This window comes from Nomascus leucogenys, chromosome 6, assembly GCF_006542625.1.
Source record: "Nomascus leucogenys isolate Asia chromosome 6, Asia_NLE_v1, whole genome shotgun sequence".
Lineage (NCBI taxonomy): Eukaryota > Metazoa > Chordata > Mammalia > Primates > Hylobatidae > Nomascus > Nomascus leucogenys.
Window position 1 is genome coordinate 117,497,741 of NC_044386.1, and position 24,888 is coordinate 117,522,628.

The 24,888-nt window shown below is 42.1% G+C and overlaps 1 protein-coding gene across 4 annotated transcripts in view; it reads left to right on the top strand.

Annotated features, from left to right (window-relative positions):
- The window catches only part of IGF1R (insulin like growth factor 1 receptor), a 319,110-nt gene that overhangs the window by 209,070 nt on the left and 85,152 nt on the right, over positions 1-24,888 (top strand). The window contains exon 1 of one of the 4 annotated variants that reach the window (XM_030815073.1): positions 8,887-8,975. The exons of the other annotated variants lie outside the window; for them this stretch is intronic. Within the exon in view, the coding sequence (XP_030670933.1) occupies position 8,975 (1 nt within the window). The 5' untranslated portion in view covers positions 8,887-8,974. Of the gene's footprint in view, positions 1-8,886; positions 8,976-24,888 lie in introns of those variants that run through there. 4 annotated transcript variants of the gene reach the window in all.

The window sequence follows — 24,888 nt, forward strand, 5'->3', positions numbered from 1 at the left end:
ATGAGGATAACTGAGACCTGTACATTTCATTTTTCCTGTCATATTTAGGGCTCATAAAGGGGGTGGTGTGCACATTTTAAAAAATGCAACACAAGCACTTAAACCAGCTGTCTAATTGTACACATTTCCTGGAGCTGTTGGTGTTGATTATTAGCAAATAATAAGTACTTGGAATGACCTAAGAACTATAAGACAAGCAAGTCATCTTCTGTAACTGAGTATCAATGGATTCAAGTGTTAAGGAAAATGATTGAGAGAAAACAGCCAAGAAAGTCTTAATGGTTCTGTCAAGCAAGTGGCTATCGACTCATGGCTATTCAAAAGCTTTTGTGGCTATGAAAATAAACTAGATTGAAAAAATTCTAAAACAAAATTGAAACACTCATTTGAGTTTAAAATTTTAGTTGAGTTGATTTTTATTTCTTCTTTTGGTTCATTTGTAGTTTCCCCCTGCTTCGTTGTTTGCTCAGATTTGGAGACTAAAGCCTGGCTGGTCAGTTTCAGTTTTATTTACATTCATTTTGTCTTCATTCCTTTTAATCTAGCACAGTCCTGTGATGTATTGGGATCACAGTGCTCTGGGGAAACATTGAAATATAAAAACATTTTCCTGAAAACATTTCCAGTTATATTTAATTTTCCTTCTTGAATAGAAAAATATTTCCAACTTAATCCTCCCTCTTCCCTCTTGAAATGAATTGCATGCTTTAGAAATAACATCAATCCACCCAAGTACACAAGGACAATCTCAGCCATTTAATCGAGATATAAAGGCTCAGAGAACTCTGAGCTTCGGAGGCACAGACTCCACCTTTCGGGATGCTAATAAATGTGAATGTGGACGAGGTCTCGCCTGGGCTTCCTCCTCCATTGTGCAGCACAGCACTCCGTGGCCAGGGTTTGCCAGGAGAAATCTCTCACTCTGTTTTAATAGCATCATCATCCTTATCAGCACCCCACTTTTATTTTTTAATAGCCAAAATTCCTCTTTCCAAACTTCGTCTGACATCTGGGACCAGCTATGCTTGAAGGAGTCTGAACATGCCACAGAGTGGCTCATGCTTTGAAGGGAGGAAGGCCAGTAAGCCTTCCTCAGTGGTAGAATTCTACTTTCAGTCTACCCTTTGATTCTGTTGTGGTTGTTCCTTAGAACTTTATTCTGCTCATTAGGAAGCCCAGCCTCCGAGGAGGGTTTAACCTCTCATCTAAGCAAGAAGTAAAATGTCATAATGGAGAAAAAAAAAAAGTCCAACATAGAAATGCATCCAGTTTGAGCTCCACTGGGCTATCATTCCAGTTACAAAGCCCACGTATATTGAGATCAGTGTAAAGCTTCGGCATGTCCACCTGCGTAATAATTTATTGCGCAGTGTATTGAAAGCACATTTCATTTAGTTTTGCAACAGCCGATGAGGTGGATTCTACCAGCATTGTTTTACAGAAGAACAAATGGAAGCCTGGAAAAAAATTGTCTACCTCACATACTTCACAGGTGGTAAGCACAGGATTTGAACTAAGACATACTTGATTTTAAAGTGTTTGCTTTTCCTTTGCACTACTGCATCTGCGATCTTTGCACTCAGACATTCTAGAATATTTGGTGTTACATGTTTCTGCCCCAAGAAAGAGCCCATTAAAATGAAACTTTCCAGTTTGTGAGCTTTGCCCTCAAGAAGGGAAAGAACTTCTTGCAAGGTTCTAAAACAAAAAGAAAATGAAAAGTAACTTTATTGTATCTGGGTTTTCTGATTAAATTATGGTTTTTGCAAAAGCTTGTGGATTTCTCAGTGTCCAGATAGCCAGGATTTTTCCTTTTAATAAATGTCACTTTAAAAAACAAACACACACCTTCTTAAATGCATGATTAACTGCATAGATTGATTTTGTTTTAAGATGTCCTAACCCAAACAAACATCACATTCTTAAATGCATGATTAAGTGTATAGATTGATTTAGTTATAAGATGTCCTAGCCTAAATATAAGAAGGTATACGTGTTAGAATTAATTTCTTCAATAAAGAGAAAGAAATTCAGGAAGTGTGGTTCTGTTGGTCTTCTGTACTGTATATATATTTTTGTGCAGCCAAAGCAGCATGCCTTGGTTCTTGGTTTCATTACCACATGGGTAGTTTCTTGAAGTTTCTTCTTTCGAGATGGAGTCTCGCTCTGTCACCCAGGCTGGAGTGCAGTGACGTGATCTCGGCTCACTGCAACCTTCACCTCCCGGGTTCAAGCAGTTCTCCTGCCTCAGCCTCCCGAGTAGCTGGAATTACAGGCATGTGCCACCACACCCGGCTGATTTTTGTATTTTTAGTAGAAATGGGGTTTCGCCATGTTGGCCAGGCTGGAGTTTCTTAAGTATTGACTAATCCTTGACTCTGAAATGTATGATCAAAGACTCTTGAAATGGCACACCGTTTCCTAACACTGAGGCCAATTTCAGTTGCTCATATCCAAAAATAAGTCATGATTGTCGGACTCAGTGCACAGCACTTAGCACAAAACTCCAAACCCTCGTACAGACCATCCTGGTAGAAATTTGGGTCTTGAGTATCTCAGAGTCTTAGTAGATTTGAACTCCGTGAGAGCAGGAGCCAGGCCTCTCACAGCAAGTCTCTCCAATCTGCTCAATAAATATTTGTCAAATCGAGCAATGACCAGATGATGAAATACATTAAAGCCTTAGGGAGAACTGAGACTCCTGCATCAGTTTTTGTGCACTATCATGCTGGAAATCTTTCCAACATGTATTCTGTATTTCTTTGCTTCTTCAGTGAATATAATTTAATCATTTCTGGCCAACTTGACATCAGTGAGCGTAAATTGTTATATTATGCATAATACAGTGATACCCTCAAGGCTGAGTGGGAGGCAGTTTGCCCTCTGCTGAACGTTTCTTGTGCTTATTGTGTTCTTATGGTTTGGTTTTATCATTTTTATGTCTCCATTTCTGTTTAATAGACTTATTTCAGTAAGAAGAGAAAGCCGTCTCCATCAGCACCTCTGTAGGTGATGATTTGCCGCTTCCTTTTTGCTGTGAGTGCTTTGAAAACAGATTTCTAAGCTTGTTAGAATTATGTGTTAAGAGCAAATAGGTAGTAAGTGAAACCAAGCTTCTTCCTGGTGCTTGACTACCCCAGAAATGTTCATTTGCTGAATAGTTGAGCTCTGGAACGGTGAGGTATCAATGTGTGAGAAATTTATTCCTTTGCATGATTTTTTTTTTCTTCTACTTCCCTCCCTCCCTCCGTCTATGTCTCTGTCTTTCTCTGAACATCTCTGCATCTCAGTCTGTCTCTCTTATGATAGTTGCTGGAATAATTTAAATGAATGTAACTCATTTACCTACATTGAAGCCCAACTCAGTAGTGAAAAAACAAATCTTCCAAATGAATGCACTTTCCCCTTGATGTGCTACATACAAGACCGTGGCACACCTAGTTCACTTGAGTATGTCCTTGAACTAGTATTTTAGAAGGGCCTCCTTATACCTTCCTTTCAGATAAATATACATGCAGGGACATTCTGAAGAAGTTTGTTATGGGTCTTCTCCCCTCCTGCTATTAGCTCCGCCGTCCTAGTGTTTCTCTTTTGCCATGCTGACCCACGTAGGGAGGACCCTTATACCCTCTGCATGCAGCGCTTGTGCTCCTTAGTGTTCATAATCCCGACCTCCATGGCCTCTCTTGCAGTTCTCAGGTTAGGCCCTGCTTCTAGGGGACATTAGCTTTCCACCCTCCACTACATACTTCTTAGTTGTTGCAGCCTCTGCAAGCAAAACTTGTTTTGGTTTGGGAGACAGCATGATCCTGGGGTGAAGACATTCTGAGTTTGTATCCCGTCTTTACCACCTCTGAGCCTCGGATGCTGGACAAGTCAGCAAGTCTTTGCACGTTAGTCTCCTTTCTGTAAAAAGGAGCTTATGGAGATGTAATCAGAGAAGCCTAGCATGGTTCCTCGTACAAGGCACGGACCAAATCCATGGCACGCTCACTCCTTTCCTTTCAGTAATACTGCTTAAATAGGGCACATGTACCTAAAAGGATTTTGTCCATTCCTTGACAGCAGAATTCTCATCTTCTATTGCATATCCCATAATTCTGGGAACACCAAAATGAAATGGTAGCTTTTCACATTCGCTTTTGGCCTCAATTTTTTGTTATTCCCCAATGAGGATCATTTCATTTGGGGCTGGTCTCTGGAAAAAAGTAGATCAAGCTTTTCAGATGCGATTTCGGTGAAACCCTGACAAACTCTTTTTATTGCCTTCACTACCACGTAGTGGTGGATCAGGAAACTGTAGGGCTTGTGATGCTGGGAAATTGCTGCTAATGCAGTAAAGATTTTTGCTGTTGAAAGAATTTGATCTGTTTTATGTATAACATGCAGAGAGTAGAAGCATATATTATCTGTAGCAGATGATAGAGCAGGGTATATGGGCAAGTTAGAAAAACACATTTCTCACTACATTTCAAGAAAAAGGACAGGGAGTTGTCACAAGGATCCAGGAGAGTCGCACATAATTTTCTGTTGTGCATTTTGTTGACTATTCCTCTTTGCATCCTTCAGCCATCTTAACTTCCCACTTTCACCCTGCTGGAAGACAAATCTAAGATAAATTCAATGCTAGGCAGTATGTCAGAATGGAAAGGGCCCTCAACTTGGGATGCCCAGTCCTCTACCAGCCTGAATAAACTCCAGCAACAGTATTTCTCTAGGAATCATCTGTAAAAAGTAGAGGTTTGTTGTATCTTTAAACTAGGGATTCACCTTACTTATTAAGCTATCAGTGACATCATCTTGAGGTGCACGACTTTTAGTAACTGGTTCAAGTGCAAGGAATGCAAAGTTAAGTGTATCATTGGAGGTGGGATTTTTGAGTTTGTCAGTCGTTTATTGATTTGCATGTATCCTTATAGTTCAAAGGTCTTTTTCTCAATTTAGTTGATGATCATGCTGTAAGTTGTTTTCTTTTGCTTTATCAACTTTTAAAAACGCTTATTAACTTTTATATTTGAAATAATTTCAGACTTGCATAAAAGGTTACAAAGAGTACCCAGGAGTTCTGGAACACCCTCCACCCAGCTTCCACAGATGTTAACATCTTGCATAACCATAATAGAGTTATCAAAACAGTGTTAACTCCATACTCCAGTGCTGTTAATCTCCAGAATGAATTTGGATTTCACCATTTTCCCACTGATGTCCCTTTTTTTTGTTCCAGATCCAAGAGACGATCCTACCTGGCATTTATTGTGTTCAGTTTTTCTAATTCTGGGACGTTTTCCTGGGTTTTCTTTAGTCATTCACCAAGTTCGCACTTTTGGAGAACATGGGGCCAGTTATTTTGTAGAATATCTTTCTGTTTGAGTTTGTGGACGTTTCCTCCTGATTAAATTTGGGGAGTACGTTTTTAACTTGGAGATCACAGAGGTGCTGCTGTTTGTGTCTGCGCATCCTGTCAGGAGATACATGATGTTTCCTTTCTTGGTGCTGTTAGCTTTGATCCCTTAGTTCAGGTGGTCTCTGTGGGTTCCTCCCTTCTCATTACTATTTTTCCCCTTGTAATTAGGGAGAATCTTTTGGAGGCAGATACTTGAGACTATCTAAACAAACATTCTGTTCCTCATTATTCTTTCACCCACTAATTTTAACATCCATTACTGTGATGTTTGCCAAATAGTGATTTTCTATTTCTGTTTCCTATACTTAGTAATTGGATTCTACTCTCAGGATTTTATGTATTTTTTAACAATGAGGGACATAAACTTTTTAACTAGCAGTGGCAAGTCCACTTTTATTTGGGAGGACAATTACTAGTCACATGAAGAAGAAAGAATATGCAGAAGCTAAAGAAATCCCAAATATGAATGTTATTTGAAATGTTCTTGCCATTTTTCCCTACAAAGGAGGTGAAGAAGATGACAGGAGATGTTAATTGCCAAAATAATCTCATAGTTTTGGTCCTGGCTGCAAATCTCTCGTTTTTGAGTACTCAAGAGAATGCTATTGGGGAACTGACTCTGAAGCACAGCCCAGATGCTTTAGATGGGTTGGGAAGGTTTACATCAACACCATGCATTTAATTTATCATGCGACATTTTATTTCTGAGTTTTTAAAGGTGTAATTAAAGGAAGTGTTCAAAGTGTTGCTTTCCTCTTTTAGAATAAACGTGGCTGGGTGTGGTGGCTCATGCCTGTTATCCCAGCACTTTTGGAGGCCATAGGCAAGAGGATTGCTTGAGCCAGGAGTTTGGGACCAGCTTGGGCAACATAGGGAAACCACATCTCTACAAAAAAAAAAAAAAAAAAAAAAAAAATTAGCCTGTCATGGTAGCATGCACCTGTGGTCCCACTTACTTGGGAGGCTGAGGTGGGAGGATCACCTGAGTTCAGGAGGTCAAAGCTGCAGTGAGCTGTGATCGTGCCCCTGCCCTCCAGCCTGGACAACAGAGCAAGACACTGTCTCAAATAAACAGGCAAACATTACCAACATGGCAAACAAGTTGGAGGAGGCCCCCTATTTAATTAAATTTCAGCAGTCCCAAATCTAATTGGTATGAAGAAATCATTATTCAGAATTTTCCATCATTGAAATACTAAAATCACTTGTTGTTTGAGACATCTTGGCCTGTCACCCAGGCTGGAGTGCAGTGTTGCTCTCACAGCTCACTGGAGCCCCAACCTCCCATGCTTAAGTTAATGCTCCCACCTCAGCCTCCTGAGGAACTGCCACTACAGGCGTGTGCCACCATGCCCAGCTAATTTTTTAATTTTTCGTAGAGATGGGGTCTTTGTTGCCCAGGTTCCTCTTGAACTCCTGGCCTCAAGCTGTCTTCTCCAGTCGGCCTCCCAAAGTGCTGTGATTACAGGCGGGAGCCGCAGCGTTCAGCCTAAAAATAACTCTTTATCCAAAAGAAAGTTTTAAGAAATTGCCTATTGTATTCTTTGATTTTACTCTATGTGGTCTTTTCTATTATTTTTAAAATAAAAAAGATTTACACTCCTCAAGTGTAACATTTTATCAAATCTCATGCTTCTGTTTGATGAAACTGAATGGCTAAACCTTTTAAATATTCTGCAATCCATCCCAGTTTGTAATTTTATTATGGCTCTCAGAAAAGAGCATGCAAGCTATACTAAGCTTCCTGTGGCCCTCGTTTTTCCTCACTGATATTTGTAACTCATCCCAAATTAGATTTTAGGAGTCTGGAATGTAGCTGTTATATTTGGGAGATGTGAAGAAAAGAATCGTAGGAATCTCCGTAGGCCAGGTATCAGATCACACATGCTTGCTGGACCAAAGAGGACTCCTTACAGTAGGAGACATGATTCTGAGTTAGTTTGTGTACTGAGTATATACTATATAGCCTTTGAAGGTGAGACTGGCACAGAATTCACAATATCATGTACTAAGAGTTATTTTGTGTTTGCAATTTCCAGATGAATGTTTTAAAGTTGGCTGCAGAATACAGCGAGATAGGTAAAATCTATTTGAGTGTCACTTATAGACCCCAAAGGATATCCCAAAGGATATGTTGGACTAGTTCCTAAAATATCCTGTAAGTCATTGCAGGTACAGGCGTACAGGCGTGGATCTGGGTTTGGAAACGCCGCCTGGATCGCTGGCTGGGCTCCTGCAGCCGCCAAGGAGGGGCCGGCTGGAGGCGGGACTCGGCGTGCATGGCGGCCACGTGACTGTGCCCCGGCCACACCCACCGTCCGTCACGTGGTCCCAGGCCACGCTGGGCTTCGGGATGTGCTAAAGTGGATGGAAATGGGAGTGGGGCCCGGGCGTGGCTTTGTGGTTTGGGAAGATATGAACTCCTTGGGTTTTTTTTTTTCTTTTAATTCTTTAATTTTGATATCTGGAAATGCATAGAGGGTTTTTCATTTCTCCTTGACCACGTGGCCCAAACCTCAATTTCCCTAGCAGAACGCGGTTTCGATCACTGGTGGATCAGTCTCAAAGCACCAGTGACGCTGCCTCGCTGGGAAGGGGAGGGTTCAGGATTCCCGTGGTTCACGATCCATTTTATGTTGGAAGGAACTCATTTTGAACTATCTCAGTACACACCCTAGTGTATCTTTAAACATAATTGAGTGTTGATGGAAAATCTGCGGTCCGAGAACCGTAAGAAAAGGGCGCTCCCACCTCCCGCTCTGGGGTCGCCATTTGCCTCGCAGGCAGGAGGAGGCTCCCAGAGTAGATTAAAACTTATCCGTCACCCGGATAGGTTGGTAGTGCACATATGCACGGGCGCAGTTTAAAATGAAAGTAAAAGATGCAAATGTGTTTGCAAAAGAAAAATTAACATAGGATACGTGCCGGCGTTCTCAGTTGAACTCGGTCTTACTGTTCCACGCGACCACCCCATGACTCAGAGCCCAAATTTCAGCGGAACAGCCCAGGACGCTCCTGCCGTCCACAGGAAGACGTCTCTGTCCCCAGCCGCCAACCACACAGATGCACGTACTCTCTTCACTTCCGTGTACCCAGTAAATGCGGATCCTGATTTAAATCTGCAGCACGCTGCTTTCTCCCATTGCGTGTGGGAAGCTTCAGGTTCTCTTCGGTTTATTTTCTCATCACCTTTATTAAAATGCAGTAAAGCAAGGAGTATATTAATGCGGGCCCCTGCAAATAGAGGGAATTAATTGAAAAGCAGAATGGCTTGAAAGATTCAACTTCATCTTAAAAATCAGAAACAGACTCTTGTTATTAATAGCTTTCGAAACGAAAGTCTAACTTCTGATAAATTATTTCAGAGGAGTGGTTCAAACGTGTAGTAGATAGCTCTGCCTGGTCATCAATTATAGTGATGTCCTTGCATCAGCTCCAGAAAATCAGAATATTCATGAGCTTTCCAGTCTGACTCAGACCTTCAGGAGCCATGAAATTTTCCTGTTGGGATGAGAGGAAGCGCTGGCGGTCGTTTCGGCAACTTAATGAAACCAGAAACAGATAAGCACGAGTAAGGGGTGATGTCCACTTGTTTGCTCCCATCATGTTGTTTTTAATGTGTGAAAGTGAAAGTTTTAAAAATCATACTAAATGTGTGATCCTTTTTAGAATTCACTGGGTACGGGTACGTGGAGGAAGTGTTTTGTGAATTTGTTTAAACAAATGACTGAGGCTTTGTTTTCCACTCTGGCCAAGCACCATTGCTACACTTTTTTAAATTCATGACATCCTGAGCAGTGAAGCTGTTCTTCAGCCGGCCTCTCCATTTGTGACTGGAAGACAAGGAGGCAGACACCAATGGCGCCTCTCACAATGGAGGTTTGTTTATTTTTTTTTTAATCTAATGGAGGGGTTGTAGATGGTGTAAAACTTCCTTGTGCCAGGAGAGAAAGGGAGAGAGAGAGAGAGAGAGAGAAATAACCCATTCTAAACAACTTTAGGAATAGATGATCCGTAGGCATCGACTTTGCGCAACAACAAAAGCCACTTGCTGGACCTCATTCTGTGAAGTTTTAAAACAAATTGGGTTTGTTTAATTAAAATATTTCTTAAAGGCAAAAAGCACTGAGCTAATTTTTAAGAATTTTAAGTTATATATTAATATGAGTGTGATTTATAATTTTCTGTTGAAATACATAAATTCGAGACGCCCCACCCCTACCACCTCCCAGTCTTGAGTCCCCACGGCTCCTTTGCCTAGTTTTAAAGTCACTACTTGCACACTCCTGCCTTGCACATGCCTTGCCATTGTGTGGGCCTCTTGGCTGGAAGTGTTCTTGTCCTCCTGTTAGGTATCTTTTATGACATGAATCCTTACCTCAAATTATTATCTGTGTGTACATCTCATCTCTTGCATCTGACTGTGCACCTTGTGTATGTCTCTTAGCCGTCACAGTTGCCTCGCATGCCTTACAAACGGGTAGACCAGGTGTTAAATGAACAAATATTTAATAAGAACTTAAAAGCTTTTTGATTTTATATATTTTTAAAGCCATTGTGATGAAACACTATGTTTGATGTGGTACTAATTCTGTGCTTTATCAGCTGTGTGAATTGTAGCATTTTTAAAGTAGGAATAATTGAGAAATATTTTGAAGTTAGGTTAAGCATAGCAGTAAAGTTTCCACTTTTTAAAATAGCCAAATCCAGGCCAGGCGCAGTGGCTCGTGTCTCTAATGTCAGCATTTTGGGAGGTCAAGGCGGGCAGATCGCTTGAGGTCGGGAGTTCGAGACTAGCCTGGCCAACGTGGCGAAACCCCGTCTCTACTAAAAATACAAAAATTAGCTGGTTGTGGTGGTGCATGCCTGTAATCCTAGCTACTCAGAGAAGTGTTTGAACCTGGGAGATGGGGATTACAGTGAGTTGAGATTGCACCACTGCACTCCAGGCTGGGCAACAGAGTAAGACCCTGTCTCTAAAAAAACAAAAACAAACAAAAAAGGAAAACCAAGTCTGTTTTTTTTTTTTTTTTTTTGGTCCTTTAGAATGGCCCTGACAGATCTTTAAGGCATGGAAATGAGCCTTATGCAAGCTCCTGGCAATCAGTACATGAGTTCTGTCTTCTTGGCAAGATACAGCCTCTTAGACCCTCAGTGTGGGGAAATAATGCTGATTTCTCCTATGAGTTACGAGAATTATGCTAGAAAACTCTGTGACGCATACAGGTGCCCTGTAGCCTGTTGATTAGAAGCATTGACATCCTGGAGTCAGGTCGCCCAGGTTGGAATTCCAGCTCTGCCTTCTTCAAGCTGTGTGACTCTGGGAAGCCACATACACTGTCTCTCTGTGCCTCAGGCTCTGGTTCTGAAGATGGGAACAGCAGGCCCTCCCTCTTTGGCTTGTTGCACAGATTAAATCTGATGGTGTATGCCAAGCGCTTAGCACATGTAGCAATGGGTGCCCCATGAATGTGAGGCACCTTCCTACTACTACTAAACATTCATTGTTCCCTTCCCTGCTGATACCTTCAGCTCTTATTCATCTCACACCCTTGAGAGAGAATTATTTTCATTAAAAAGTTTTTAGTCTGCCCAGAAGCAGGTGTTACCTGTAAGAGAGCTGGGCTTATGCATAGCTTAAATTATTTCTTTGGGTTATTCCAGGGGAAACCTGCAAAGAAATGCAGCCGGAGGACTCTGGTTTATTTTACTGCTCATCTCCTAAAAGTGGTTTCTCAGATTTTTATCCTTTTTTTTTTCTTTTTCGAGGAAGGGGCAAAGAAATATTTTTTCATATTATTCTTGTCATCATCTGTTTATTTAATAACAATTGACTATTGAAACATAGGAAAGTACTTATCCGCCAGGAAACTCCCTTCTATTATTGGACTTACTTGCTTTCCATTTATATGTTGTCTAATTCCAAAGAGATTTCGAGACAGCTTTCAATTAAAAAACAAAAACAAAAACAAAAAAAACACCACATGCCACATGGGTAACACAGGACCTGTATGGTCAAATTGGCAACGACCATACCACACGAGAAGGAAGATTATTTTTCCTGGAATCTGGCTCCCTTGAGATTCTTTTGTTTTGTTTTGTTTTTTGAGACGGAGTTTCGCCCTTGTTGCCCAGGCTGGAATGCAATGGCGCCATCTCCGGCTCACCACAACCTCCACCTCTCGGGTTCAAGTGATTCTCCTGCCTCAGCCTCCCAAGTAGCTGGGATCACAGGCATGTGCCACCACACCCAGCTAATTTTGTATTTTTAGTAGGGATAGGGTTTCTCCATGTTGGTCAGGGTGGTCTCGAACTCCCATCCTCAGGTGATTCGCCCACCTCAGCCTCCCAAAGTGCTGGGATTACAGGCATGAGCCACCACGCCCGGCCTCCCTTGAGATTCTTATAAGCCAAGGCAAAAGAAGAGACATCTTAAAGTCTGTGTGTGCACACTTGCCTCCCCCCATTTTATATATAATTCAAGGGCTTTGCTTTTGGAAAGTTTGCCTATGTAGTCGTCCAGGGCTAAATTAACACCTGTCTCTATCTGTGTGTAAGGCTCTCCGGGAGGAGCTGTGAGGCAGATAAGGAATGGTGTCCTGCAAGGAGCTTACAACGCGTGCATTACAAGTATATACTGAGCATGGCCCTGGGAACACAGTGAAAAAACTGGATTCCTGCCCTAGTACAGTGTACACTAGTGGAGGAGAGAGAGAGAGGCAGTAAACCTAAAAATAAGTCTTTTAAAACCTGTGGTAAAATGCACATAACATAAAATTTACCATCTAACCATTCTTATGTGTACAGTTCAGTGACAGTAAGAACATTCACATTGTTTTGCAGCCACTACCATCATTTATCTTCAGAACTCTTTTCATCTCGCGCAACTGAAGCTGTACCTATTAAACAGTAACTCCTCATTCTGCCTTCCACCTAGCCCCTGGCCAACAACAAAAATAAGTCTTTGATTGTAAACATGATCAGTGCTTTGAAGGAGATGGGAGGGATGTTATCATAAAATGATGGAGCTGCAGGAATGGCACCTACCCAGAGAGGGCGGTCAGGAGAGACCTCTTGGGAATAATGACATCCAGCAGGCAGGTCATTAAGGCATCTCTAGGCAGGTTGAGAGTGCAAGGAGGCATAAGCCAGGCAGATGGAGCAGCGTGTGTGAAGGCCCAGAGTCAGGAAATGGTCTGCTTCCTTCCAAGGAAAAGAAAACAGCCAGTGTGGTTGGAGCAGGGGCTAGGTGAGAAAAGATGTGCATGTGTATGTGTGTTTGTGTATCCCCATCATGATTTAGTAATATCAGCGCTACTGTGTACTGGACCTGGAGTACAGACAGACACAGCCGCATCCCAGAAGCTCAAGAGTGCCCGTACCAGGAAATTACAGAAATCTTTGCCGAATGGATGAATGAATGCAACTTCCTTGATACAGAGTCAGAGAGGGGAAATCTGAGAAAAGCAGGTGGGCAATGTACTCCCGACACACTCCCTTCCATTGCTGTGGCCTTGAGTGATGGAGCAAGGGTGAAGGAATGTTCCCATGGCACTGGCACCAGGATGATTTTTTTGTGAAGCAAAAGCAGTTGGTCTTAGATAGTGGAGGTGCAGGAGGCATGAGAACTGGGCAGTCTGACGGCTGCACCAGCCAGTTGGCTGTCCTTGCCACCTGCACACCCAAGAGCTGGCCCAGGGCGCCCATGCATAAAGCCAGTGCTCTTTTCAATCAGAAAACAGCCTGCGTATGTTCTTGCTTGCAACTCAGATATCCAGCCCACTGATCCAGGAAGAGATTCCTTTGACCTGGGAAGTCATAATGGCAGATATTTAGACTCAGCTCTCAAGCAAGCCTCCAAGTTGTTCCAGTGAACCCCTAACTTTGAGTAACCTCTGATTGAACCAGAGAGCAGGAACTAGTTGCAGAACCTTGTTGAATAGAATTATTTAGCATTGTCCATTTATTTGAGCATTTCAGGGTGCCTATCCTAAAATTTGGTATCATAATGGTACTTACGCCTCACTCACCTCCATCTCAGCCCAGTAATTAATAACAAGGGACTTGCTTCTTCACCTCTTTCTTTATTGGTTGTAGGAAGTCTTTTCCTTACCACAGAGGAAGGAGCTTCTGGATCCCTTTGCTACGTCCAGAGAGTTTTCATCTAACCTGTGTGTATTAGTCCATTTTCACACTGCTGATAAAGACATACACAAGACTGGGCAATTTGCAAAAGAAAGAAGTTTATTGGACTCACAGTTCCATGTGACTGGAGAGGCCTGACAGTCATGGCGGAAAGTGAAAGGTACATCTCACATGGCAGCAGCCAAGAGAAGAAGAGCTTGTGCAGGGAAACTTCCGTTTTAAAAACCATCAGATCTTGTGAGACATATTAACTAATAACAGCAAGGGAAAAACCCACCCCATGATTCAGTTAGCTCCCACCGGGTCCCTCCCACAACACGTGGGAATTATAGGAGCTACAAGATGAGATTTGGGTGGGGACACAGAATCAAACCATATCACTGTGTAAAAGCTGAATGAAGTTATTTAGGAGCACATTGTGTTGGCAGTTTTTTTTTTTTTTTTTTTTTTTGAAGAGCCAAGTAAAGTCATTGGAAGCATGGGGAACTTTTTTCCCTGTCTAAAAGGAACTCCTTCCTAGTGGAAGTTGCTTCCTTGGCAGCCTCAGCCCCCACCCTACCTCCACCACCTCAGTGGGTACCTGTGTCCTGAAAACCTTTCAAAATAGCATCTGAACTATACTGGGCCTTCAAATGATGTCTTGGGTAAACCCATGTCCAACCTGCACTAAATGAAGATTATTTTCGAGCGAATGGATTTAAGAACAGTGCTGAGAAACTAGAATTTGTAATATTTTCATTTGAGCAGAGGTGAAATTTGAAATATTTTATCATCTTGTCTTGTTTCTTTTCTTTCTTTGTCACATAGCCCTCCTCTAGAAATTAAATCTGTGGATCCCTAGTATATGAACTGATCAGAGACATGGCTTGGGGTCTCTCCCTTTACCCACTTCCCAGCACATTATAATCCACTGGACACCTCCAAGGATGCGAGACCAGCAGCTCATAATGCGAGACTGGACATCTCTCCTACCCCATGTACACTTCAGCTGAGCAGGCAGAATTAGCAGAGTCAGGACTAGAAGTTCAGTCTAGGGATCAAATAATAATAGTAGCTAAATGTTTAAAGAGTACCTAAGATCTGCCAGGAGACATACTCAGTATAGTTCCATGGTTTGCCACATTTCATCTTATACCAGTAGCACAGGTGAAATTTGTCTTATGTGTATACTGAGGAAAACGAGTCCTTCTGATACGCAGCAGCCAATAAATGACAAAGCTGGGATAGAAACTTACTTGATTCTAACCCGAGAGTCCATGTTCTTGCATGGGCACAGCCTGCCCTCCCCATGCTCTGCCTCCCAAACAGAGGATGAACTTAAGCATCTTAAAATTTTAAACATTGACTTTCCCTAAAACCAGTTAAAAAAAAAAAAAAACAGACAGACAGACATGACTTGGGCCCTTAAAAATGCCAGGCTGGCATATAAATGGGCGTAGGCTGTTTCTAAATTTTTTGCTTTAAATTTTGCCAGCATAGCTTCTGGACTGGTAGTTTTGTTTGCTTTTTTTTTTTTTTTTTTTTTTTGAGACGGAGTCTTGCTCTGTCGCCCAGGCTGGAGTGCAGTGGCACAATCTCGACTCACTGCAAGCTCCGCCTCCCGGGTTCACGCCATTCTCCTGCCTCAGCCTCTCCAAGTAGCTGGGACTACAGGTGCCCGCCACCATGCCCGGCTAATTTTTTGTTATTTTTAGTAGAGACGGGGTTTCACCGTGGTCTCGATCTCCTGACCTCGTGATCCGCCCACCTCAGCCTCCCAAAGTGCTGGGATTACAAGCGTGAGCCACCGCGCCCGGCCTTGTTTGCTTTTTAATATATTTTTGACACTGTTTGTGTACAGAGTAATGCTACCTCGCGTCATCATGTCCTCCTCCCTGAAGGCAAGCCAAGGATGTCAAGAGGCCACTTCAGGGGATGTGCACCCTTAAGGTAAAGCTGCCCCAGTGGGAGGGGTTGGAGTAAATGACAATGTTAGCAGCTGGTAAATTTTTTTACATGGGATATCTCACAAGACTTACTGATGCATGTTGTATGTAATAACCTGAGGCACATCAACATTTTCCACTTTTTCCTATTCTTTCTGTATTTTCACTGACACTTTTTTTCAAAAAATCTCCAATAAGTTTAGGATCAGCTTCAAGATTTCTCTTTAGGTGAATAGATTTGTATTTTTGATGGCCATCCTAGTCCAGTGTAAAGATATAGACAAGAAAACCCACATAAAGGAAGCAAGATCGCTGGCTGCTTTCTCTAGGTAGCTTGAGTTGTATACTAATTTGTAGATTATTTCTCTTCATTGAAAAAACAAAACATTCTACAGAGGGCAGTCATGTGTCCACTGTGCCTCTGCTCCTGTGTGCACCATAAAACTTGAAAGTGAGCCAGAATTTGAAAATATTGGATTGGGATGTGATTTCTTTAAGCCTCTGGCTAATTTAATATAAAGTGTTTACACTTCATTTTTCTGGCAGTGGATTTTCTATGTAGGTGGTGGAAGATTTCCTGTAAGTTTTGCAAGTTCTAGGGCAAAGAGAGTTGCAATATGCAATATCTTTCCGTGGTCACAGCAACAGAAAGGGCGATTTCTTAACCTGCTGCAGTTACCATGTGTGTAGGTGGATGCTGGATATTACAGATGGTATCCTTTCAACCCTCAAAATTGTTGCAAGATCACAGGTATGTTAATGAAAATGAATAAGTGGCATTTTTAGGAATTACAGATACTGAGTCTTGGAAGTAGATAATCTTTTCCCTAAATGTATGCTCCGGTCAGAACTGCTGCCTACCATACCTCGTGGGTGAAACAGATATTTTGAGCATGACTGAGCTTATTAAGAGCCCTGCGGCGCTTCCTCTACCGGGGGTTTAGAAATTTCAAAGGATGGGGGTTGAGGGAGGGAGGAGTTATGGGTATGTGATGTGGGCAGGGCGGGCAGGAGGATGGAAGTAACAGGTTCAAAATGTATCTTTGGTGGCCCGGCAGAGCTCTTGCATGGGGTGAGAATGGTAATTTAGGAAGAGCAAGTCTTCCCATCTGTGAAGCAGAAGAAAAAAGTGGACTTAAGGAGAAATTTGGGTGCTGTTTATTTATATAGGAGTAAGGAGAGTGCAGTTGGGGGAAAAGCATTTCAGAGGCTTTACTTAGACTAGCAGAAGTCTGTTTGGCAGGGTGGGAAACAAGTGCAGTTGGGGAGAAAAATGTTTTCAATAGGCCATTTCAGAATTGGAAATTGGAGGAGAGCAGTCCATTTCAACATTTCCAACAGTATTAAAGAAAATTTGCGGGTTGTTTGTCAAAAGGGGTCATATGCTTTAAAGATTGAGAGATCTTTTCGGTGAAGTAGGGGAGCTGGGGACATCGTGATGTGACGAGCCGTGGGCTTAGAGGCTGGGGACCCGGGTATTTAGCCCAACTCTTGTGAATGGTGTGGCTTTCGTAGCTTTGGTTCTCTGGTCTTCACTTTATCTGCCAAATGAAGACATTTGACTGGATGTCATGTTCTTGAGTTGCTTTCGGCTCCAGAATTCGATGACCCCTTCCACTGGGCATTCATCTAATTTCCAAGATGCTCCCTGGCTCCGGCTCTGCAGTGAAGCAGAGCAAAATGATACACCCTAGCTTGGGGGTGGGGAGTCGGCCCCCCTTCCCCCCGCCCCGCTTCCCAGGTTCTCTGGGTGAATGGGGGCAACTGAGAAGCCGTTCTCTTTTCAGAGCGCTCCATATAACAAGCATTGCAGAGCCTGGCTCGTGCTGCAGTGAACAAATGCTGACTTCAGCCTTTACCCTGGGTTTCAGGTCACACTGATTGTTTGCAAAACATGTTCTTTTTTTGTCACTTGCCAGTACTTGTTCTCTGTGAGTAAAACACAAACACATCCTCAGGGATGCTGCACGCCAGTTTGCAGCACTGCAGCTTCTGCACTCTGGCCTCCCCAGGCCCTCGGCTCCGGGATGAGGATGCTCCGGGATTTCGGGAGACAGCAGTTGTTTTGACATGAATCTCGAAGTTCCTACAAAGCTTATTTCTTTGAATAAGGCCAAAAAAAAAAAATTAAACATGTTCAGATCTTTATTTTCAGATTATTCAAGTCCAGAATGTTGGATAAGATTTTTGAAGAAGAGATTTATGCTTGAGATTCCTTTTGGTTTCTTTTTTTTTTTTTTTTTTTTTCCTAGGTGACTTGGCCAGTTTGGGTTTTTACAGTGTTCAGGGAAAGGGTTAAGAAGTTAATTTGGGAAGTACAGTCATGTGTTGTACAAGTTGCTGTCTTCTGATCCCTTCATTGAGCAAGTAAACTTGACACATTCTCATGGTCCGCCAAACATGTGGATGCATGGGTAGTTATGTGTATGAACTTTTTTTTTTTTGCGAATGGCTTTAATGTTCAGACCAAGGATGGAATGAAAGATCACGTATGCTTTCCACTGTAGAGCTGCCCTGCTTGTTTTGATTTTATAGTTATTCTGAGTGTTAAGTTCCTTCATCTTTCAAAGCAAATTCCTTTGATCCCTGAAAATCAGCTAATGTTTGGGAGGCAATTAAAAGATGAGGCTGTGGGGTGGGGTGAAGGCTTCCCCAACAGGAAGAGAGGAGAGGCCCACTGGATCTTGCAGCACCGTGCTAGGACTCTCTAAGCGTGACCTCCTTCAGTTCAGCCCAGAGTGGTCAGATAGTTTGCCGGGGCATAGGATGGATGACAGGCCTCATACTCATCACGTCTGAAGGGAAAGCCCTGGAATTTTCCACCTACTTTTTAGTAACAGTAGGCTTTGTCATAATTAGCTTCATGTTCCAGCTTTCCTAAAACTGTAAGTGATGTTGGGTAGGCCGGCAGCAAAATAATTCACTTTATAATTTGCATGATAGTCTGGAATGAACCGAATACCTAAAACCAGGAAATAATAGTAGATATTTAATGGTTCGGGGATCAAATAAGAATTTACTCTCAGATGTTTCCTAATTAATTGGAAAAAGCAGAAGGTTTCTGGAAGGCCATCTCCACTGGGCATTTACAGATGAAATTCACTCTTTCAACTAGGATTTTACTCATGGGATGCCTGCGTTCTTCATTTGAACCCAATTTTACCTATCATTGACAAAAAAAAAAAAAAAACTATTAAGAGTTAAAAAAAGAAAGTCTTGAACTTTGAAATCCTTCATCCATGTTTTATAAAGTATAGGGTCAGATTTTTTCCCTAGTTGAAATTGAGGAAATGAGAGTTGCCAATATGATTGGATTTGTACTGCCAAGATGGGATTTTAGCACTTCTAATGCATTCTGGCAAGGTTGGTATATTTTTATCAAGTGCACAGCCCCACTACCACCAGCTCTACCACCCACAAAAATAAAAACTAAGCAAAATAAAATATGAGCCAGCAGAATTCTGTGGGAATGGCAAGTGTTTTGTTTTTGTCTTTAGTAGTAATCTTTGCGAGAACATTCCAAAGATGATAGTTTTACATTTTATGTTTTTTTCCCGAGGCACTTTTGAATCATCAGATAGATTAAATATAAGTTCCATATATTTTTGAAGGTGGGAGTGTTCTTTGGTACAGTTCCCCAAAAAAAACTGGTTCTCATGAGGCTTATGTGGTAATTCTGTTAACCAGAATGTATGATTATCTGGGATACTCTGTTCTGCTCTCCATCCTGGGTAAGAGTTTACTTTGAAAGTCTAGTTGATCTTTTGTGACTTCTGCACAGGGTAAAAGGTACTTTAACTTCAGGAGATAGGGCCAGCAATCAGATTTGATGATGGAAAAGAGCAGTGTAGCATTTAAGCATAATGTATACTCTGTAATAAATGTTTACAAGTCCAAAAGTGTGCCATCAGGAAGTAACCAGATCAAAAGAGAGGTGACCAGAGAAGCTGGAAAGATAAGAAATAAACGTTTCAAGGTTACTGATCTGTAGCTGTTGCTGTCCATGCTCCTTGGCAGATTTAATTATGACAGGGAGAGGGACCCAGAGGGAGAGAGAGAGACTGACTTACACATAAAGGCATTTTATCACCAAGCCATCTAAAACAAAAGTGTTAAGGGCACAATGCTGTGTTTAAAAAGCATGTACTTCTTTAAGAGTTCAAGTTTAAATAAATAATACAAACTTAAGATCCAAGGAAGAAAATGGACCCAGGACACAAAGAGAAGTTAACGCCAGAGGTAATGCAGATGGCCAAGAGATGTGTGAGAAAGATAATCCAGCCTCACCAACAGCCACAGAACGGAAATGAGATACCTGTTTCTGCTTCTGACATTAGGAAAGAAAGAAAAATGGCATTAGCGGCTATTTTTTTTTTTTTTTTTTTTTTTTTTTTTTCAAAAATTTGCTTCTCTTGAGGTTCTGTCAAAGAATGTACTGTGGCCTCTAGAAGCATTTTTAAAAAGAGACTTTCACAAGTGATTGTGCAAAATTGTGAGGTCACTGAATAGGTGTGTATCCCCCTAAGGAGGTAGCGTTGAAGGCACTGTTCTTGTTCAGTTTACTCAGCACCTGCGAAGAGGCTTCACTGTGATTTGCCTATACAGGTGTGCAGGTAAAAATCTAAGTTCCACAGGTAGTGCAAAAAAAATCTACCTCCCCAGGTACCTCGTACATTTATCACAGTTTCCTGATAAATAGTTCTGCTGTTGCTGACAAAATTTTATCAGAAACATTGCATACTCTTCTCTAAATAGTAGTTTCCCTACAAGTGGCTGTCTTCAGTTTGGTCATTTAAATTATGTTGACATAAATGATTATTGTGTGGCAGGGGCTTTTGCGTAGGTTGTTGAAACATTGCACCTTTTGGACTAAGTTTCTACCAAAATAGGCAGAAGGGACATTTGCAGCTACAGCTGTGTAGCATTGAGCATCTAAGGATATGTGTAGTAGGCAGTATATCGGGAGCATTGATACCTTGGTCAACACCAGTAAGCCATGTAATTGCCCAGAAGTGGGCTCTAACACTGGTTTTAGGAGATGCAGCCAAAACGACAAAGCTGGAGGCCTCTCCCTCTGAGCTTGGCCTCCACTTGGTCAAAACAGTCCCCAATTTGTCCCTACGGGACACAGGCCTGCCTTGTTAGGAAATCAGCAACATTTAGGAGCCCACAATACCTCACATAGCTCTGTGTACAGTAACAGAGAGTGGAAATAGGGCTGTAAGCACGAACAACCAGTCAAGTTATAAATATAGAATACTCTCTCAATTCCACTTTAGTTAGTCATGGAGCGACAGTGTGAGTTTTATAAACTTATAAGGAATATACAAACAGTTCCAAATTTAAAATAACTTGAAGTAACTTTTAAGTGTGTGAAAAGAATATTTTTTCTACCCTGTCCATTTAAGCATCTGTGACAGGCAGTATTAAGTGATGGGTGTTTTTATGTACACATGCCTGTTGCTCATAGCACTGGGGAAGAGTTGCAAAATAGTCACCCATTCTGCAGTGATTTCTCTCTTCTTATTTGTGAAAGACTCAAACAAACAAACAGGCCAGGCATGGTGGCTCAGACCTATAATCCCAGCACCTTGGGAGGCCAAAGGTGGATCACAAGGTCAGGAGAGCAAGATCATCCTGGCTAACATGGTGAAACCAACCCTGTCTCTACTAAAAATAAAAAAATTAGCCAGGCATGGTGGTGGGCGCCTATAATCCCAACTACTTGGGAGGCTGAGGCAGGAGAATTGCTTGAACCCGGGAGGTGGAGGTTGCAGTGAGCCGAGATTGTGCCATTGCACCCCAGCCTGGGCGACAGAGCAAGACTCTGTCTCAAAAAAAAAAAAAAAAATGGTGGGGGTGTGGGTTGTGAGAGAGACACCGTATGTCCATGCGTGAAGAAACCCAGCCCATGATGACCTTGCCCCAGAACGCTGGAGCAGGGCTGGTCCAGCCTGGACTCCACAGTGTTCTTCATTGCCTTTATCCTTGATTTTTTTTTTGTTACCATTATAGCTTATCTCTGTTTCCCAAATTTATAAGTAGGCTTTGAATATGAGCTTAAAAGAAAGAATTTGGGGATGATTTCAAAGTACACTAGAATATTTTTAAAAAGAATATTTTATAAAAATACAGTGATAGTAAAAGAAGTAGAAGGTCAAATTCCACCCCCAGCCCCTTCTTAATATTGGACTTTATTCCTTTGCTTTTTTCCCTTGCTGCCATCTAAGGAGGCTTTCTGTGCTACAGCATCCAGTTCCTCTGCCAGGCATTTCTGTAAAGATGAGGCTAATTCCATTATTTTATTCTCCATCATTAGAGCAGGTGTCCTGCTGACTCGGAGCAGAGGGGAGGCACACAGGGGTGAACATTCCCTGACAGATTGGATGTCTCTAGCTCTTTTTTCCTGGTATCAAAGATGGCACAATTTGGTCAATTTGATAGCATTACCAAATCCTTTTTCCTTTAGAATGAATCTAGAATGCAGATAGATTCTGAGGTCCAGATGGGCCTCTCTCCACCAACCTGTGACCAGTGTACCTGTGATTTTATCACTACACATTAATAGAAAGGTTTACAGGGCTAATCTTCCCATGATGTGAATCATGAAAGTCAAAATTTATGAGTGAAAATAAAAAGGAATGAAGTACTGATATATGCCACACCAGAGATAAATATTGAAAACATTACCTATGCTAAGTAAAAGAAGCCAGTCACAAAAGACACTACCTATTGTCTGATTCCATTCATGTAAAATATCCAGAATAGGCAAATCTATAGAGACGGAAAGTGTGATAGTGATTGCCTAGGGAAAGGGGGGTGGGAAGCATGGCTAATGGGTATTGGGTTTTTCTTTGGGGTGATGAAAATATAAGATTAATTGTGGTGGTGTTTGTACAACTCTCTAAATATACTAAAAGCTACCAAATTGTACACTTTAAATGGGTGAGTTATAGGGTATGTGGATTAGATCTCATAAAGCTCTTGTAAAAGATGTGTGAAGGAAGGAGAAACACCATATAACCTCTACCATCTCAACAGCCCAGCTAGAGGACAATTCCTGAGCCTCCTTCTCAGCCTTTGTGTCAATTCTTTGCATTGATGGCTTCTCCCTCTTTACCCTTACTAATTAGCTCTCAAAACCTCTGTTTAATAATGATGCTATTTATAACTTTCCTCCTTCTGGTTTCTTGCTTGCCCTTTCTGTGGTGTTTGTTTTTCTTTTTACTCAGTACTCTGCCCAGTGTTACGTATTGGTTCTGGAGACTTAAATGATCCAGTGGGCACTGTCAGGCGATTATTTATTTTGCTCATTAATTAGATAGATTCAGCAGCCAAACCTTGTGGCATGCCTTCTGTCCCAGACAGTGAGAATCTACTTGGAACTTGGATATTTCTGTGAGCCTTGATGATATGTACCACCAAGGGGATGGCATAGAACTAAGTTTTTTCTTCTTCTCCACAACGGACTTTGTTCTTTAATTTCACAAGCTTGACATAGCCTATAAGACATCATAGTAGTACCATAGACAGTTTTCCCTTGATGCCCATGGGGGATTTGTTCTGGAACCTCCCACAGATACCAGAATCCACAGGTTTATCAGCAAGGGTCACTGCTCAATTGCAACAACTGAAGCAGAAGCTCCTCTCATCAGAGGCAGGCACTGCAGCATGTTCTGTAGGGCAAATATAACCATGTATAAATGACTGTGCTGTCAGGAGACAGAACAACAAGACCCAGAAAGACTCAATGACCCACAGAGCCAGTTCCACCCAAACAAGTCTTACTAATGAGATTAGATAATGAGAGTTTATTTTCTTCATCAATTCATGTAGCTCAGCAAGACTGAAAACTCTGCTTGCACACTTCCGCAGAGAAAAAAAAAGTTCCATTTGCTGGAACTCAATAAATAAGGCCTTAGTGGGTACGTGTTATCTCCTTAGCATCACCTGGATGCCTGACCCTTTTCCAGAGTGTCATGTTCCCTGGGTTTTATCCTTCAGACTAAGTGATACACCTCTTAGTGTGGTGGAGAAAAGGGTGCTGTATTTCTTCCTGATGGATACATGCTCAAATGGAAAAGTAGCATGAGATGAACGCCTATAGCCCCTTCCTTTTATTATTTTTAAAATATTTATTATTTATTTATTGGTTGATTGATTGATTTTTGAGATGGAGTCTCACTCCGTCGCCCAGGCTGGAGTGCAGTGGCACAATCTCAGCTCGCTGCAACCTCCGCCTCCCAGGTTCAAGCAATTCTCATGCCTCAGCCTCCCGAGTAGCTAGGACTACAAGTGTGCCCACCAGCACACCTAGGTAATTTTTGTATTTTTAGTAGAGATGGGCTTTCACCATGTTGACCAGGCTGGTCTTGAACTCTTGACGACCTCAGGTGATCCACCTGTCTCGGCCTCCCAAAGTGCTGGGATTATAGGCGTGAGCCACTGTGCCTGGCTGCCACTTTTAGACAATAGAGACATGCTGCAACCACATACCACCATAAACACGGTGGGGGAAGAGGCTGCAATCAACAATCAGGAGGATCTGGGTTCCAAACCCAGGTTTGCAGTGTTTAACAGCTGTGTGCTCTTGGTGTGACCATTTGGTCATCTACAAATGAGGATAATGATACTGCCCCCTTGTGATCATTAGGGGGATTAAATTAAATGCAGAAATGTGAGATGCTTAATGTGTTGCAAGGCACATGGAATATACTTAGTGAATATTAACTGTATATCAATACAAAGTCCTGTATTCAGAACCTCCAGTATAAATTACATTTATATAGTAGAGATTTGAATAGTTTTTGTGAACAAGAAGACCTGGAACTTCAGGTGACTAGAAGCTCAGAGTAAGCCAGCTATGTTTGATGATAGTTATTCTTAAGATCACACAGAGAAACTGCAAGCAAGCTGCTCTGGGCAAAAAAGAGCATTTCTACACTGTTCAGACTGCCTCTGTACTGTTAGAATAGGTCTGGGGCGTGTTCCGTGAGTGGTGACTGAGTAAGATGTTCAGAGGGAAGCCGTGACCGTCATCTTGGAATATTGTTTGAAAGTCTGACCTGTACAAAGCAGCACTCACTTCCCCTGTGTGTTAGACCCCTGCATGAGGGCTGGGGAGGGTCCAGGACAGGAAAGCGCATTTTTAATATGTGTATGGAGGAAGTTGGTCAAGATGGGTGCTATCTGGCAGTGGAGTAGCACTTCCTGGAAAGTAATGAGTTCCCTTAGACTTTGTTTGAAGGGTCACCCAGGTCTTTGTAAAGAAGTGTTTTAGATCAGTATGCGATGGATGACTGTAAATTTCTCTTCAAATCTAAGAATCTGTGATTGGATGAAAGGGAGAAAGGACTGCATAAGTACTTGTCGCTTGTAAACTGGGCCAGGTGGATGTCGTGGCGCTAGGAGCTT